Source organism: Oncorhynchus keta, chromosome 34 (assembly GCF_023373465.1).
Source record: "Oncorhynchus keta strain PuntledgeMale-10-30-2019 chromosome 34, Oket_V2, whole genome shotgun sequence".
NCBI lineage: Eukaryota > Metazoa > Chordata > Actinopteri > Salmoniformes > Salmonidae > Oncorhynchus > Oncorhynchus keta.
This window is the reverse complement of record NC_068454.1, coordinates 27,052,546-27,064,700: the sequence shown is the minus strand read 5'-3', so window position 1 is coordinate 27,064,700 and position 12,155 is coordinate 27,052,546. Positions and strand designations below refer to the sequence as shown.

At 43.0% G+C, this 12,155-nt stretch overlaps 1 protein-coding gene across 1 annotated transcript in view; it reads right to left on the bottom strand.

Moving 5' to 3' along the window:
* Positions 1–12,155, bottom strand: part of cps1 (carbamoyl-phosphate synthase 1, mitochondrial) — an 82,632-nt gene that overhangs the window by 53,430 nt on the left and 17,047 nt on the right. The window contains exons 14-21 of the mRNA XM_035749699.2: positions 11,769–11,958; positions 10,276–10,433; positions 9,732–9,860; positions 9,342–9,486; positions 8,008–8,218; positions 4,842–5,040; positions 4,391–4,567; positions 1,983–2,101 (exon numbers count right to left, since the gene is read on the bottom strand). Coding sequence (XP_035605592.1) covers positions 1,983–2,101; positions 4,391–4,567; positions 4,842–5,040; positions 8,008–8,218; positions 9,342–9,486; positions 9,732–9,860; positions 10,276–10,433; positions 11,769–11,958 — 1,328 coding nt within the window. The remainder of the gene's footprint in view (positions 1–1,982; positions 2,102–4,390; positions 4,568–4,841; positions 5,041–8,007; positions 8,219–9,341; positions 9,487–9,731; positions 9,861–10,275; positions 10,434–11,768; positions 11,959–12,155) is intronic.

The following is a 12,155-nucleotide window of genomic DNA, read 5'->3' as shown; positions in this document are numbered from 1 at the left end:
TAACCACGGTGAAAAGAGTCCTCCATTCTCTATTTAAGTTTATAGATGACATGTATTTTTCCCCGTTGCCCCTGTTTCGAGACAGGTGCACAATATTCTATATAAAAATACATGTCACATATATTATTTAGTATATGTAAAGACTAGATTAAATCAAGAATACTCTGATGACAATATTACCCTATCACTTGTGAATTATATATTATCACTTGTGAATGATGTCCAGAGTAAGGCAAAAAGCAATGCATAACTTTTTTTGCGAATTGTAGCCTAGCCCATAGGCCAATATGTTTTCATTAGGTTTGTATCACAACTAAAGTGGCCAAATAACTTCTTAAAATGTATCCACAATATGGGGGAATAGTAGATTGACATAGGCTAGTGCTTTGCTGTTCATTAAGTACAAAAGCTATCTTGTGTCTTGTGGTCTGAGAGTCCTTTAAGTGGCTTTTGGCAAACTCCAAGCGGGCTGTTATGTGCCTTTTACTCGGGGGCTTTCCTTCTGGCCACTCTAACATAAAGGCCTGATTGGTGGAGTGCTGCAGAGATGGTTGTCCTTCTGGAAGGTTATCCCATCTCCACAGAGGAACTCCGTCAGTTCCGTCAGTGACCATCGCGTTCTTGGTCACCTCCTTGACCAAAGCCCTTCTCACCCGATTGCCAGGCGGCCAACTCTAGGAAGAGTCTTGGTGGTTCCAAACGTCTTCCATTTAAGAATGATGGAGGCCACTGTGTTCTTGGGGATCTTCATTGCTGCAGACATTTTTTGGTACCCTTCCCCAGCTCTGTGCCTTAACACAATACTGTCTATGAGCTCTATGGACAATTCCTTCAACCTCATGGCTTGGTTTTTGCTCTGATATGCACGGTCAACTCAGGGCCCTTATACAGACAGGTGTATGCCTTTCCAAATCATGCCCAATGTATTGAATTTACCACAGGTGGACTCCAATCAAGTTGTAGAAACATCTCAAGGATGATCAATGCAAACAGGATGCACCTGAGCTCAATTTCGAATCTCATAGCAAAAGGTCTGAATACTTAGGTAAATAAGGTATTTCTGTTTAGTTTTTTATAAAATTTGTCAACATTTCTTAACCTGTTTTCACTTTGTCATTATGGGGTATTGTGTTTGGATTGTTACGTTACAGCCTTATTGTTCCTCATCAATGTGGAAAAAGTCAAGGTGTCTGAATACTTTCCAAATGCACTGTATGTCCAGAGAAAAAAAATCTAAAAAAGGTAAAGAAAATAATAAGTGAATCACAAGATGTGCTTAAGTGTACACGATGAGAATAGCCCTGGTGGTATGGTGTGTGTTTCTTCTGTGTAGGATTGTGGCCATTCGTGGGTGTGTGTATATATAGGGACTATCTGCTGGTAGACAAGCACACACACACACACAACAGCCAGGCCATGGGTTATATGACTACGGTAATTGACGTGTCTGCTCTGCTCTCCTCCCACACAGGGCCCAAAATCTCCTCTATCCGTCCATCGCTCCTCTCTAGCATCCCTCCAACCTGGGCAGAGCCATGGCAGGAGGGTCATACAAATATGAATGGATGATTGAGACGGCGGGTGGACGGAATGAGAGACAGACTGGAGAAGACGATTGGTGGAGAGAGAGAAAAGAAGTGGAGAGAGGTGCTAAGACACTTGAGGAGAGGAGGACAGAGACTGGAGGAGGGAGGGGGAGTATATTTCTACAACAGGAGGGATAGAGTAGTGGGTGAGCTGCTTAAGGGGCATCAAGAAAACATCCCCATTGGACTGACAGTCTCAGTTTAACTGTGCCCTCATAGCATCACCTAGTGGTAGAAGTGTTAAATGCATCACGTTTTTTTTCATAACAGTGAAATTTGTGAGTTTGTGTGTGCGTGCATGCATGCATGCGTGTATGTTTGCATGCATGAGTGTGTGCGTGCAAAGATGCATATGTATGTTTGCGTGTGTGTGTGCATGCATGTGTGTGTTCCTACCTGTTGAACTGGCTCAGGTGCTGCTCCAACTCTGTGATGCGTCGTAGCTTGTGTAGGAACCACTTGTCTATGGCAGTGAGATGGTGGATGTGGTCTACAGTCACACCACTGTGAAGGGCCTAGAGAGATACAGAGAGAGGGTCAGTCAATACAATACGGTTTACTCATATTACCTTACCTTCTGCTTTACTCTCAACACACACACACACACACACACACACACACACACACACACACACACACACACACACACACACACACACACACACACACACACACACACACACACACACACACACACACACACACACAAAATCAAATAATTCTAAGCACTCATGATAATAACACAATTCAACCTGTTCTAACACCTGTGCTTTTAAATGTGCTACTAACTGCTGGTAAGAACAACCTGTCAATCAATCATGATGAGACATTCAAGTCTCATGACTGACAAAGTAAGCTGAATGAATACCATGATGATAAAAACACAACCTATGCAGAACATAAGAAAACATTCAGTTGAGTTGTGCGATGGAGTAATCAGGCATTGTTGAGTGGAGTCCTTCTCATACAGGGAATGATGCAGTGTAATTGTGAGCTGTGTCTGCTGCGGTGCCTTCGGAATATAAAGCAGGGCCCAATGAGGCGTGACGGGCCCAGCTCCAACACCCCCACACACACACGTTCCAGCACTGCTCTGCCTGTTACCTGGGCATGTGTGGGACGCAGTACAAGACAGAAGGACACACGCAGCACTAAGTGGTGCCTTTCAGCCATGTGTGATTCACATGGACATGCTGTTTAATAGAAGACATAACCAGCTCACAATGAAATTAGGCACTGAGAGAAAAAAAAAATGCTGAAATCACACGCGCGCACACACACACACACACACACACACACACACACACACACACACACACACACACACACACACACACACACACACACACACACACACACACACACACACACACACACACTGCTGCCAGGCTAACCTTGAGTGTTATTGGCGTCTCATAGCGTGATACGATTGGGCCCATTACTTCTTAATACATCGTACAAGCATCAATCATTTCATCCTGCACTCAATGAAGGATTCCTCACTCTGTTCCTCTCCCACACATACACCAGGGTTCCAGACTGCCACCATTTGACTTGGCTGTACAAGTTCCATTTTTATTTTAATATTGGTTTTATTAGATTTTTTATTCTTCAAGCTCTGTCATGTTGGTTGTTGATCACTGCTAGACAGCCATTTTCAAGTCGTGCCATAAATTTTCAAGTCAATTAAGTCAAAACTGTAACTAAGCCACTCAGGAACATTAAATGTCGTCTTGATAAGCAACTCCAGTGTAGATTTGGCCTTGTGTTTTAGGTTATTGTCCTGCTGAAAGGTGAATTTGTCTCCCAGTGTCTGTTGGAAAGCAGACAACCAGGTTTTCCTCTAGGAAGTACTTGCCTGTGCTGAACTCTATTCCCTTCATTTTGATCCTAAAAAACTCTGTGGTCCTCGCCGATGAAAGCATACCCATAATATGATACAGACACCACCCTGCTTGAAAATATGAAGAGTTCTATTCAGTGATGTGTTGGATTTGCCCCAAAAATAACACTTTGTATTCAGGCCAGAAAGTGTATTTCTTTTTTACTTGAGTGCCTTATTGCAAACAGGATGCCTTATTCTGTGCAAGCTTCCTTCTTTCACTCTGTCATTTAGGTTAGTATTGTAGAATAACTATGTTGTTGATCCATTGATCCATCCTGAGTTCTCCTATCACAACCAAGAAAACTGATTTAAAGTCAACACTGGCCTCCTGCTGAATTCCCTGGGCGGTTTCCTTCCTCTCTGGCAACTGAGTTAGGAAGTACATCTGTATCTTTGTAGTGACAAGGTGTGTTGATATACAATCCAAAGTGTAATTAATACCTTCACCATACTCAAAGGGATCATCAATGTCTGATTATTTTTTTAACCCATCTACCAATAGGTGCCTTTATTTGTGAGGCATTGGAAAACCTCCCCTGGTCTTTGTGGTTGAATCTGTGTTTTAAATTCACTGCTCGACTGAGGGACCTTACAGAGATTAGGTAGTCATAAAAATCAAGTTAAACACTATTGCACACTGAGTTAGCCCATGCAAGTAATTATGTGACTTGTTAAGCAAATATTTACTCCTGAACTCATTTAGGCTTGCCATAACAGAGGGAGTGAATACTTAGACATTTCACCTTTTCAAAAATGTCTAAAAACATAATTCCACTTTAAATTATGGTGTATTGTGTTTAGGCCAGTGACACAAAATCTCAATTGAATCATCTTTTAATTCAGGCTGCAACACAACAAAATGTGGAAAAGGTCAAGGGGTGTGACTACATTCTGAAGACACTGTATGTGGTGTCTCTACCTTGGCCAGGGAGAAAACCCGTGTGCTGGAGGGTACAGCCAACTCCTGGTGTAGGTCCTGCTGAGCAGACCAAGGCTTGTTGAGGGGCAGGCGGGGCATGAACCCGTCCACAGAGGGGTGGCACATTCTCAGAGCCTTCTGCATGCTCTCCTCAAACGTACGCCCAACCGCCATCACCTGAGAGGACAGGGGGGAGAGAGAGACGTTAAAACTAGAAGATAAAGTGACAGACAGGTTTCATTTAGAGTCATCTCTATCACTCCCTACATCCATTAATGGAAGGTAAACTGAACAGAAGTCAAGATTAAGTAGGCTATCCCTGAATCCCAAATCAACCCCTAGCTCCTACCCCCTAAGCACTACATGTAGATAGGAGGATAAAATAGGTGTGAAAGCAATATGGTAATATCCCCCTTGAAGCGGAGCGTGTGTGTGTGTGCGTGTCCCGTACCTCTCCAACACTCTTCATGGAGCTGCCTATTTCTCGGGACATGCCCTGGAATCGGTCAAGGTCCCAGCGAGGGATCTTAGTGACAATGTAATCCAGGCTTGGTTCGAAACAGGCTGTGGTTTTCTCTGACACCGTGTTCTTGATCTCCGGCAGAGGGATGCCCAAAGCCAGCTTGGCTGCAACAAACGCCAGGGGGTACCTTGAGGGAGCATGGGGAGTGGGTTAGGAGAGAGTTGAGATACTGTTGTACTGCGATACTGCACTTTAGACAGACCCTATGGGTCCTGGTCAAAAGTAGAGCACTGTGAAATTAATATTTTATGGATTACCCTTTGTTTCAGGGGGGGGGGGGTCAACATTAATATTGTAGCTAGATTGTGGCTTCCATCAATGTAATTGTCTGCATCATTTCCAATCCCTCATATATTTTTGTAACTATATATATTATTTTCAATATATATTTTAAAATATATTTGACTTTATTTTCCACTAACCCTACCCTAATTGGAGTAAACGATTTCGATATATTTTCCTTCTTCATTATAAACGTCTATTTTTGACACATTCATTCTGAATGGTTACAGGGTTGAAACAGAAACAACATTTCAGGCATTAAACTTCATAACATCAACTATTCTCACAGCTTGCTAAAGCATTTTCAACTGTCGTAGCAGTGGTCTAAACAGTGCACTTCGGTTCCAGGCAAACTCGTGTTTGCTGGGCAACCATTTTCTTTTATTTTGTGAGCGCCGAGGAAGGAATACAGTGCATTTGGAAAGTATTCAGACCCCTTGACTTTTTCCACATTGATGAGGAACAATAAGGCTGTAACGTAACAATCCAAACACAATACCCCATAATGACAAAGTGAAAACATGTTAAGAAAAGTTAGCAAATTTATTTAAAAAAAACTAAAAACAGAAATACCTTATTTACGTAAGTATTCAGACCCTTTGCTATGAGATTCGAAATAGAGCTCAGGTGCATCCTGTTTGCATTGATCATCCTTGAGATGTTTCTACAACTTGATTGGAGTCCACCCGTGGTAAATTCAATACATTGGGCATGATTTGGAAAGGCACACACCTGTCTATATAAGGTCCCACAATTGTCAGTGCATGTCAGAGCAAAAACCAAGCCATGAGGTCGAAGGAATTGTCCGTAGAGTTCAGAGACAAGATTGTGTCGAGGCACAGATTTGGGGAAGGGTAACTATAAATATCTGCAGCATTGAGGGTCCCAAGAACACAGTAGCTTCCAACATTCTTAAATGGAAGACGTTTGGAACCAGCAAGACTTTTGCTATGAGCTGGCTGCCCGGCCAAACTGAGCAATCGGGGAGAAGGGCCTTGGTCAGGGAGGTGTCCAAGAACCGGATGGTCACTGACAGAGCTCCAGAATTTATCTGTGGAGATGGGAAGGACCAGAAGGACAACCATCTCTGCAGAACCTCACCAATCAGGCCTTTATGGTAGAGTGGCCAGATGGAAGACTCCTCAGTAAAAGGCACATGACAGGCCGCCAAAAAGGCACCTGAAGGACTTTCAGACCATGAGAAACAAGATTCTCTGCTCTGATGAAACCAAGATTGAACTCTTTGGCCTGAATGCCAAGCATCACATCTGGAGGAAACCTAGCACCACCCCTACAGTGAAGCATGGAGGTGTCAGCATCATGCTGTGGGGATGTTTTTTAGAGGAAGAGACTGGGAGACTTGTCAGGATCGAGGGAAAGATGAGCGGAGCAAAGTACAGAGAGATCCTTGATTAAAACCTGCTCCAGAGCGCTCAGACTTGGACGAAGAGTCACCTTCCAACAGGACAACGACCCTAAACACACAGCCAAGAAAACGCAGGAATGGCTTTGGGACAAATGTCCTTGAGTGGCCCAGCCAGAGCCCGGACTGCATCTCTGGAGATGAAGAACCAGATCGAACATCTCTGTAGAAACCTGAAAATAGTTGCAGCAATGTTCCCCATTGTTGATGGAATTTATAGCTTTAAAGGAATGATTAGAATACTCCACTCAGAAACCATATAATTGTAGAAATTGACTAGAATCATAAAGTTTTAATTAATGATGTGTGTAGTTTTAGTCAGTCAAACAATGTCTATTATAGTGTCTTGAGCACAGCCTGTCTGAGTAAGAGTTGGGCCGACCTTGGCTGGGGCCACAGAGATTGGGGAGAAAACAGGGAGTGATTCTCAGTGTTTTCACGGTCCCTAATCTTTGTCGGCTAGGTAGCAGGACATTGTGTGAATGTGTGTGCGTATGTTTGTGTGAATGTGTGTGCGTGAGAAGCCAGTATAAAATGAATTGTTTTGTACAATAGGGTAGCGCTCCCTCGTAAATACATTTTCTGCCTATCGTAGCTGGGCCTCCGTCTGATTCATTTCAACCAGTTTCCTACACATTCTGGGTTTCAGGCTGAGTAGTTAATTGAATTGGGTTTATGAACATTGAGAACATAATTCTCGTGACACCCATCCAACCTGACAGAGCTTGAGAGGATTTACAGAAGAATGGGAGAAACTACCATACATTTGTGCCAAGCTTGTAACGTCATACCGAAGAATACTCAAGACTGTAATCACTGCAAAAGGGGCTTCAAAAAAGTACTAAGTAAAGGGTCTGAATACTTACGTAAATCTGATTCCAGTTTTTTTATACATATTATACAGTGGGGCAAAAAAGTATTTAGTCAGCCACCAATTGTGCAAGTTCTCCCACTTAAAAAGGAGAGAGGCCTGTAATTCTTTTTTCATCATAGGTACACTTCAACTATGACAGACAAAACCAGAAAAAAAAAATCCAGAAAATCACATTGTAGGATTTTTAATGAATTGATTTGCAAATTATGGTGGAAAATAAGTATTTATAAATATATATATACACACACACACACACACACACACATTTTCAAACATTAATACAAATTAAAAAAAGTTTTGGCTTTGTCATTATGGGTTATTGTGTAGATTGATGAGGGGCAAAACAATGAATGAGTCAATTTTAGAATAAGGCTGTAACAAAACAAAATGTAGAAAAAGTAAATGGGTCTGAATAATTCCCGAATGCACTGTATATCGATGTTCTCAGGACCTTTGCAAGTGTCTGAAATCAAAGTGTATTTTTAGTGATCAGGCTGGAAGAACAAGCGTCTTACCCGGTGGCCTTGGATGCGAGGGCAGAGCTGCGTGAGAGGCGAGCGTTGACCTCTATGATGCAGTACTCTAGAGAGCCAGGGTGAAGGGCGTACTGGATGTTACACTCCCCCACGATGCCCAGGTGACGCACTACCTTGATGGCCGTCTCACGCAGCATGTGGTACTCCTCATTGGACAGAGTCTGGCTGGGGGCCACCACAATAGAGTCACCTGGGGGAGGGAGAGTGGACAAACACACCAATGAGAGGATAGATTCAATGTATAGTCACTTTACAAATTACCCCGACTAACCTCTACCCCCGCTTGCCCCCTGTATATAGCCTTGTTATGGTTATGTAATTTTCTTGTGTTACTTTATTTTTTTAAACTTTAAATTATTTAATAAATATTTTATTAACTCTATTGTTGGTTAAGGGCTTGTAAGTAAACATTTCATGTTGTATTCGGCACATGTGACAAATACAATTTCATTTAATTTGATTTGATTTAGAGTGGAAAGAATGTGTATGTGTCTGTCAAAATCAAATCAAATTGTATTTGTCACATGCTTTGTAAACAACAGGTGTAGGCTAACAGTGAAATGCTGACTTACGGACCCTTCCCAACAATGCAGAGAAAAATGTACACATAATAACACAAGGAACAAACACACAATGAGTAAAGATGACAGTAGCAGCAGCATATGTGATGAGTCAAAAGAGTTTGTGCAAAAAGGGTCAATGTAGGTAGTCTGGGTAGCTATTTGGTTAACTATTTAGCAGTCTTATGGGTCTGGGGTAGAAGCTGTTCAGGGTCCTGGTGGTTCCAGACTTGGTGCATCGGTACCGCTTGCCGTGCGTTAGCAGAGAGAACAGTGTATGACTTGGGTGGCTGGAGTCTGACCATTTTTAGGTTCTTCCTCTGACACCACCTGGTATAGAGGTCCTGGGTGTCAGGGACTCTGCCCCAGTGATTCCAAGCAGTTGCCATACCAAGCGATGATGCAGCCAGTCAAGATGCTCTCAATGTCGCAGCTGTAGAACTTTGAGGATCTGAGGGGGAAGAGGTGTTGTTGTGCCTTCACGACTGTGTTGATGTGTGTGGATCATGTTAAATCGTTAGTGATGTGGACACCGAGGAACTTGAAGCTCTCGACCCGCTCCACTTCAGCCCTGTCGATGTGGATGGGGGAGTTCTCTGCCCTGTTTCCTCTGGTCCACAATCAATTCCTTTGTCTTGCTGACGTTGAGGAAGAGGTTTTTGTCCTGGAACCACACTGCCAGATTACTGACCTCCTCCTCGTCTGTCTCGTCGTCTGTGTGTGGGTGTGCGTGCGCGTATGTGCTTGTAATACCTGTGTGAATGCCGAGGGGGTCAAAGTTCTCCATGTTGCAGACAGTGACACAGTTATTAGCGATGTCCCTGACTACTTCATACTCCACCTCTTTCCAACCCATCAGAGACTTCTCCACAAGGATCTGACAGCTCATCGCCAGGGCCTAGTCATACAAACACACATGTTTTCTACTTCATAACTTTTTTAAACAATTTGCTACATTGTGACTGCCTGAACACAACCCAGCATTCATGATTAGGCTAACACTGAATTGATCTTTGACCTACTGAGTAGATTGAGTAGACGGTTTGCCATTCATATGCCCGGCCTAGCCTGCTTGTCAAAAAGATGCATGCCTACTAAGAGGACTGAATGGGTCTTGTGTCCTCAACAAGTCTTTTGACCTACCTTCCGAGCGGTCTCCTCCAGCTTGTCCTTGTTGGCACAGAATCCTGAGCCCAGTCCGCCCAGGGAATAGGCAGAACGTAGCATGACAGGGTAGCCTATCTGATCCGCTGCCTTCAGGGCATCTGCCACCTATAGGACAAACCACATCCTTACATCACACTACACTATTCAACTCCGCTCTGCAACTTACCAGACCTGGGGTCAAATACTATTTGAAATCATTTAAAATACTTTAGCTGTGCTTGACAGGCTTACCGGACCAATAGACATGTCCTGGAATTCCAAATGCTACACATTTGGCACTCTGGGAAGGCTAATTCAAAATATTTAAAATAGTATTTGAGCCCAGGTCTGCACAGCTATAAATGCCTACACCTGGGTTTAATCTCAAATTTCTTTCCTCATGTCCTTTCCGCCGTCCTCTCCTCACCTCCCTTTCACAAAAAGGGAAGCAAGGAGATGAGAGTGGATGCAAGGAGAGAATTTTGAGATCTACCCCTGAACATTGTTGTTGATGTGGCTTGTGTTTGTCCAGAAGCCTCACCGTCTCCACAGCGAAGCTGGGAGCGATCTTCTCATTGATCTCGTTGAGCTTGTCAGCAAACAGCTGTCTGTCTTCAGTAGCCATAATGGACTCTACAGGGGTCCCCAACACCTTCACCCCATACTTCTGCAGTACCCCACTCTGGAACAGCTCCACTCCTACACATACACACAGACATACAGGGAAACATGCACACACGTGAGCAAACATATGGGAGAATGCATGTGACTTCAGAGTGTAGGTGTAATAGTCAGAAGGCACATACAGTGGGGCAAAAAAGTATTTAGTCAGCCACCAATTGTGCAAGTTCTCCCACTTAAAAAGATGAGAGAGGCCTGTAATTTTCATCATAGGTACACTTCAACTATGACAGACAAAATGAGAAAAAAAATCCAGAAAATCACCTTGTAGGATTTTTTATGAATTTACTTGCAAATTATGATGAGAAGCGCTCATCATTTCACATAGGCTACATGTTGTATTAAAACAGCACATAAAACACGAAATAAGTCAGGAGAATGAAAGAAAATGAATTGTTTTGGCTACATTATTAGCCTATTAGTTCAAGGCTATAGCCGACAAAGAATTACATTGTGAAGCATTTGCGAGTGCAACACACAAGGCTGGCAGGAACATTAAACACTCAGCATTTAAACAACATTTCATTGTATTAAATAATTATAGTTTATAAATTGCGCATATAGGCTGTGACTTACTTAGAATTAAATAAAAATGAAACAAAGGCTTAATTAGGCTTAATGAATTTGAATTCACTTGTAGAAACAGGAGTTTGGCTTCAGGCTCATGCGATGGTGCCTGGAGAGCAGGTCAGCAGTGGAGAATATCCTCTCAGTGCTTACAGAGTTGCTTAGATTTAGTTTTTCTATAGGTAGACCTAAAGTTTACCTAACCCTATCAAAACAGAAAGCTCCTTGAAAGAGGTAATATGTCAGGCCTACTGGGCAGAAATCAATGATAGACTATCGTATAGATAATAGAACCAAAATGAACGAAACTTAAGAGATCCGATTGCTTGTTTATAAATAATTTTGCTACAATGACACACTTCGCTAGCTACCCACCTTGCTCCTTTCTGTTAGCATGTGCACGTAATACACCATCATGCTTTTACAAGTGTCTTTTCAGATTCCCAATGATTCTTTAGTTGTGGACACTATGTCACCACTCGCTCTTTCTCTTGGTCTTCATCTTATTAACTCATCTTCATTTTGCACCTGTGTGTTTTATCAGTTTCTTTATGAAAATATTTAGTGAAATCCATGGCTGTAGCTAAAGCAAGGGGCTATAGCAGCACACAAGTAGCCTACAAATTCAAGCAGTGCCGGTCATGCCCTGAGCTCCTGAAGTGAAATGAGTGCTACTGGAGTGGAACTGGAGTGAAATTGGAGCGGGCGAGAAGGCCAACACTCCAGCTTTTGGGATACTCGCGCCGCGCTCCAGTCCAGGTCCACTTACACACACCCCTAACTCACCACAGTTTAGAGCGGTCTGTCCTCCCATAGACAGAAGGATTCCGTCAGGTCGTTCGGTCTTAATGACCTCTGTGACAAACTGAGGCGTGACAGGCAGGAAGTAGACAGAGTCAGCCTGTTTAGTCCCCACCTCGTTGGTCTGCACAGATGCTATGTTCGGATTCATCAGCACCGTCCTCACGTTCTCCTCCTGGAACACACACGCAAGGAGGGAAGACACACACACACAGAAATGTTGATGTACGTTTTGACTGAAGACATTTGTGGAGATTGTCATACACACATAGCCTGGTTTAAGTTGGTATTCTCTGCTATCATGACAATGACTATAGGAGTTGGCTGTACTGCAAAAACAAACCAGGCTAAAAAACAAGCAAAATACAGTGC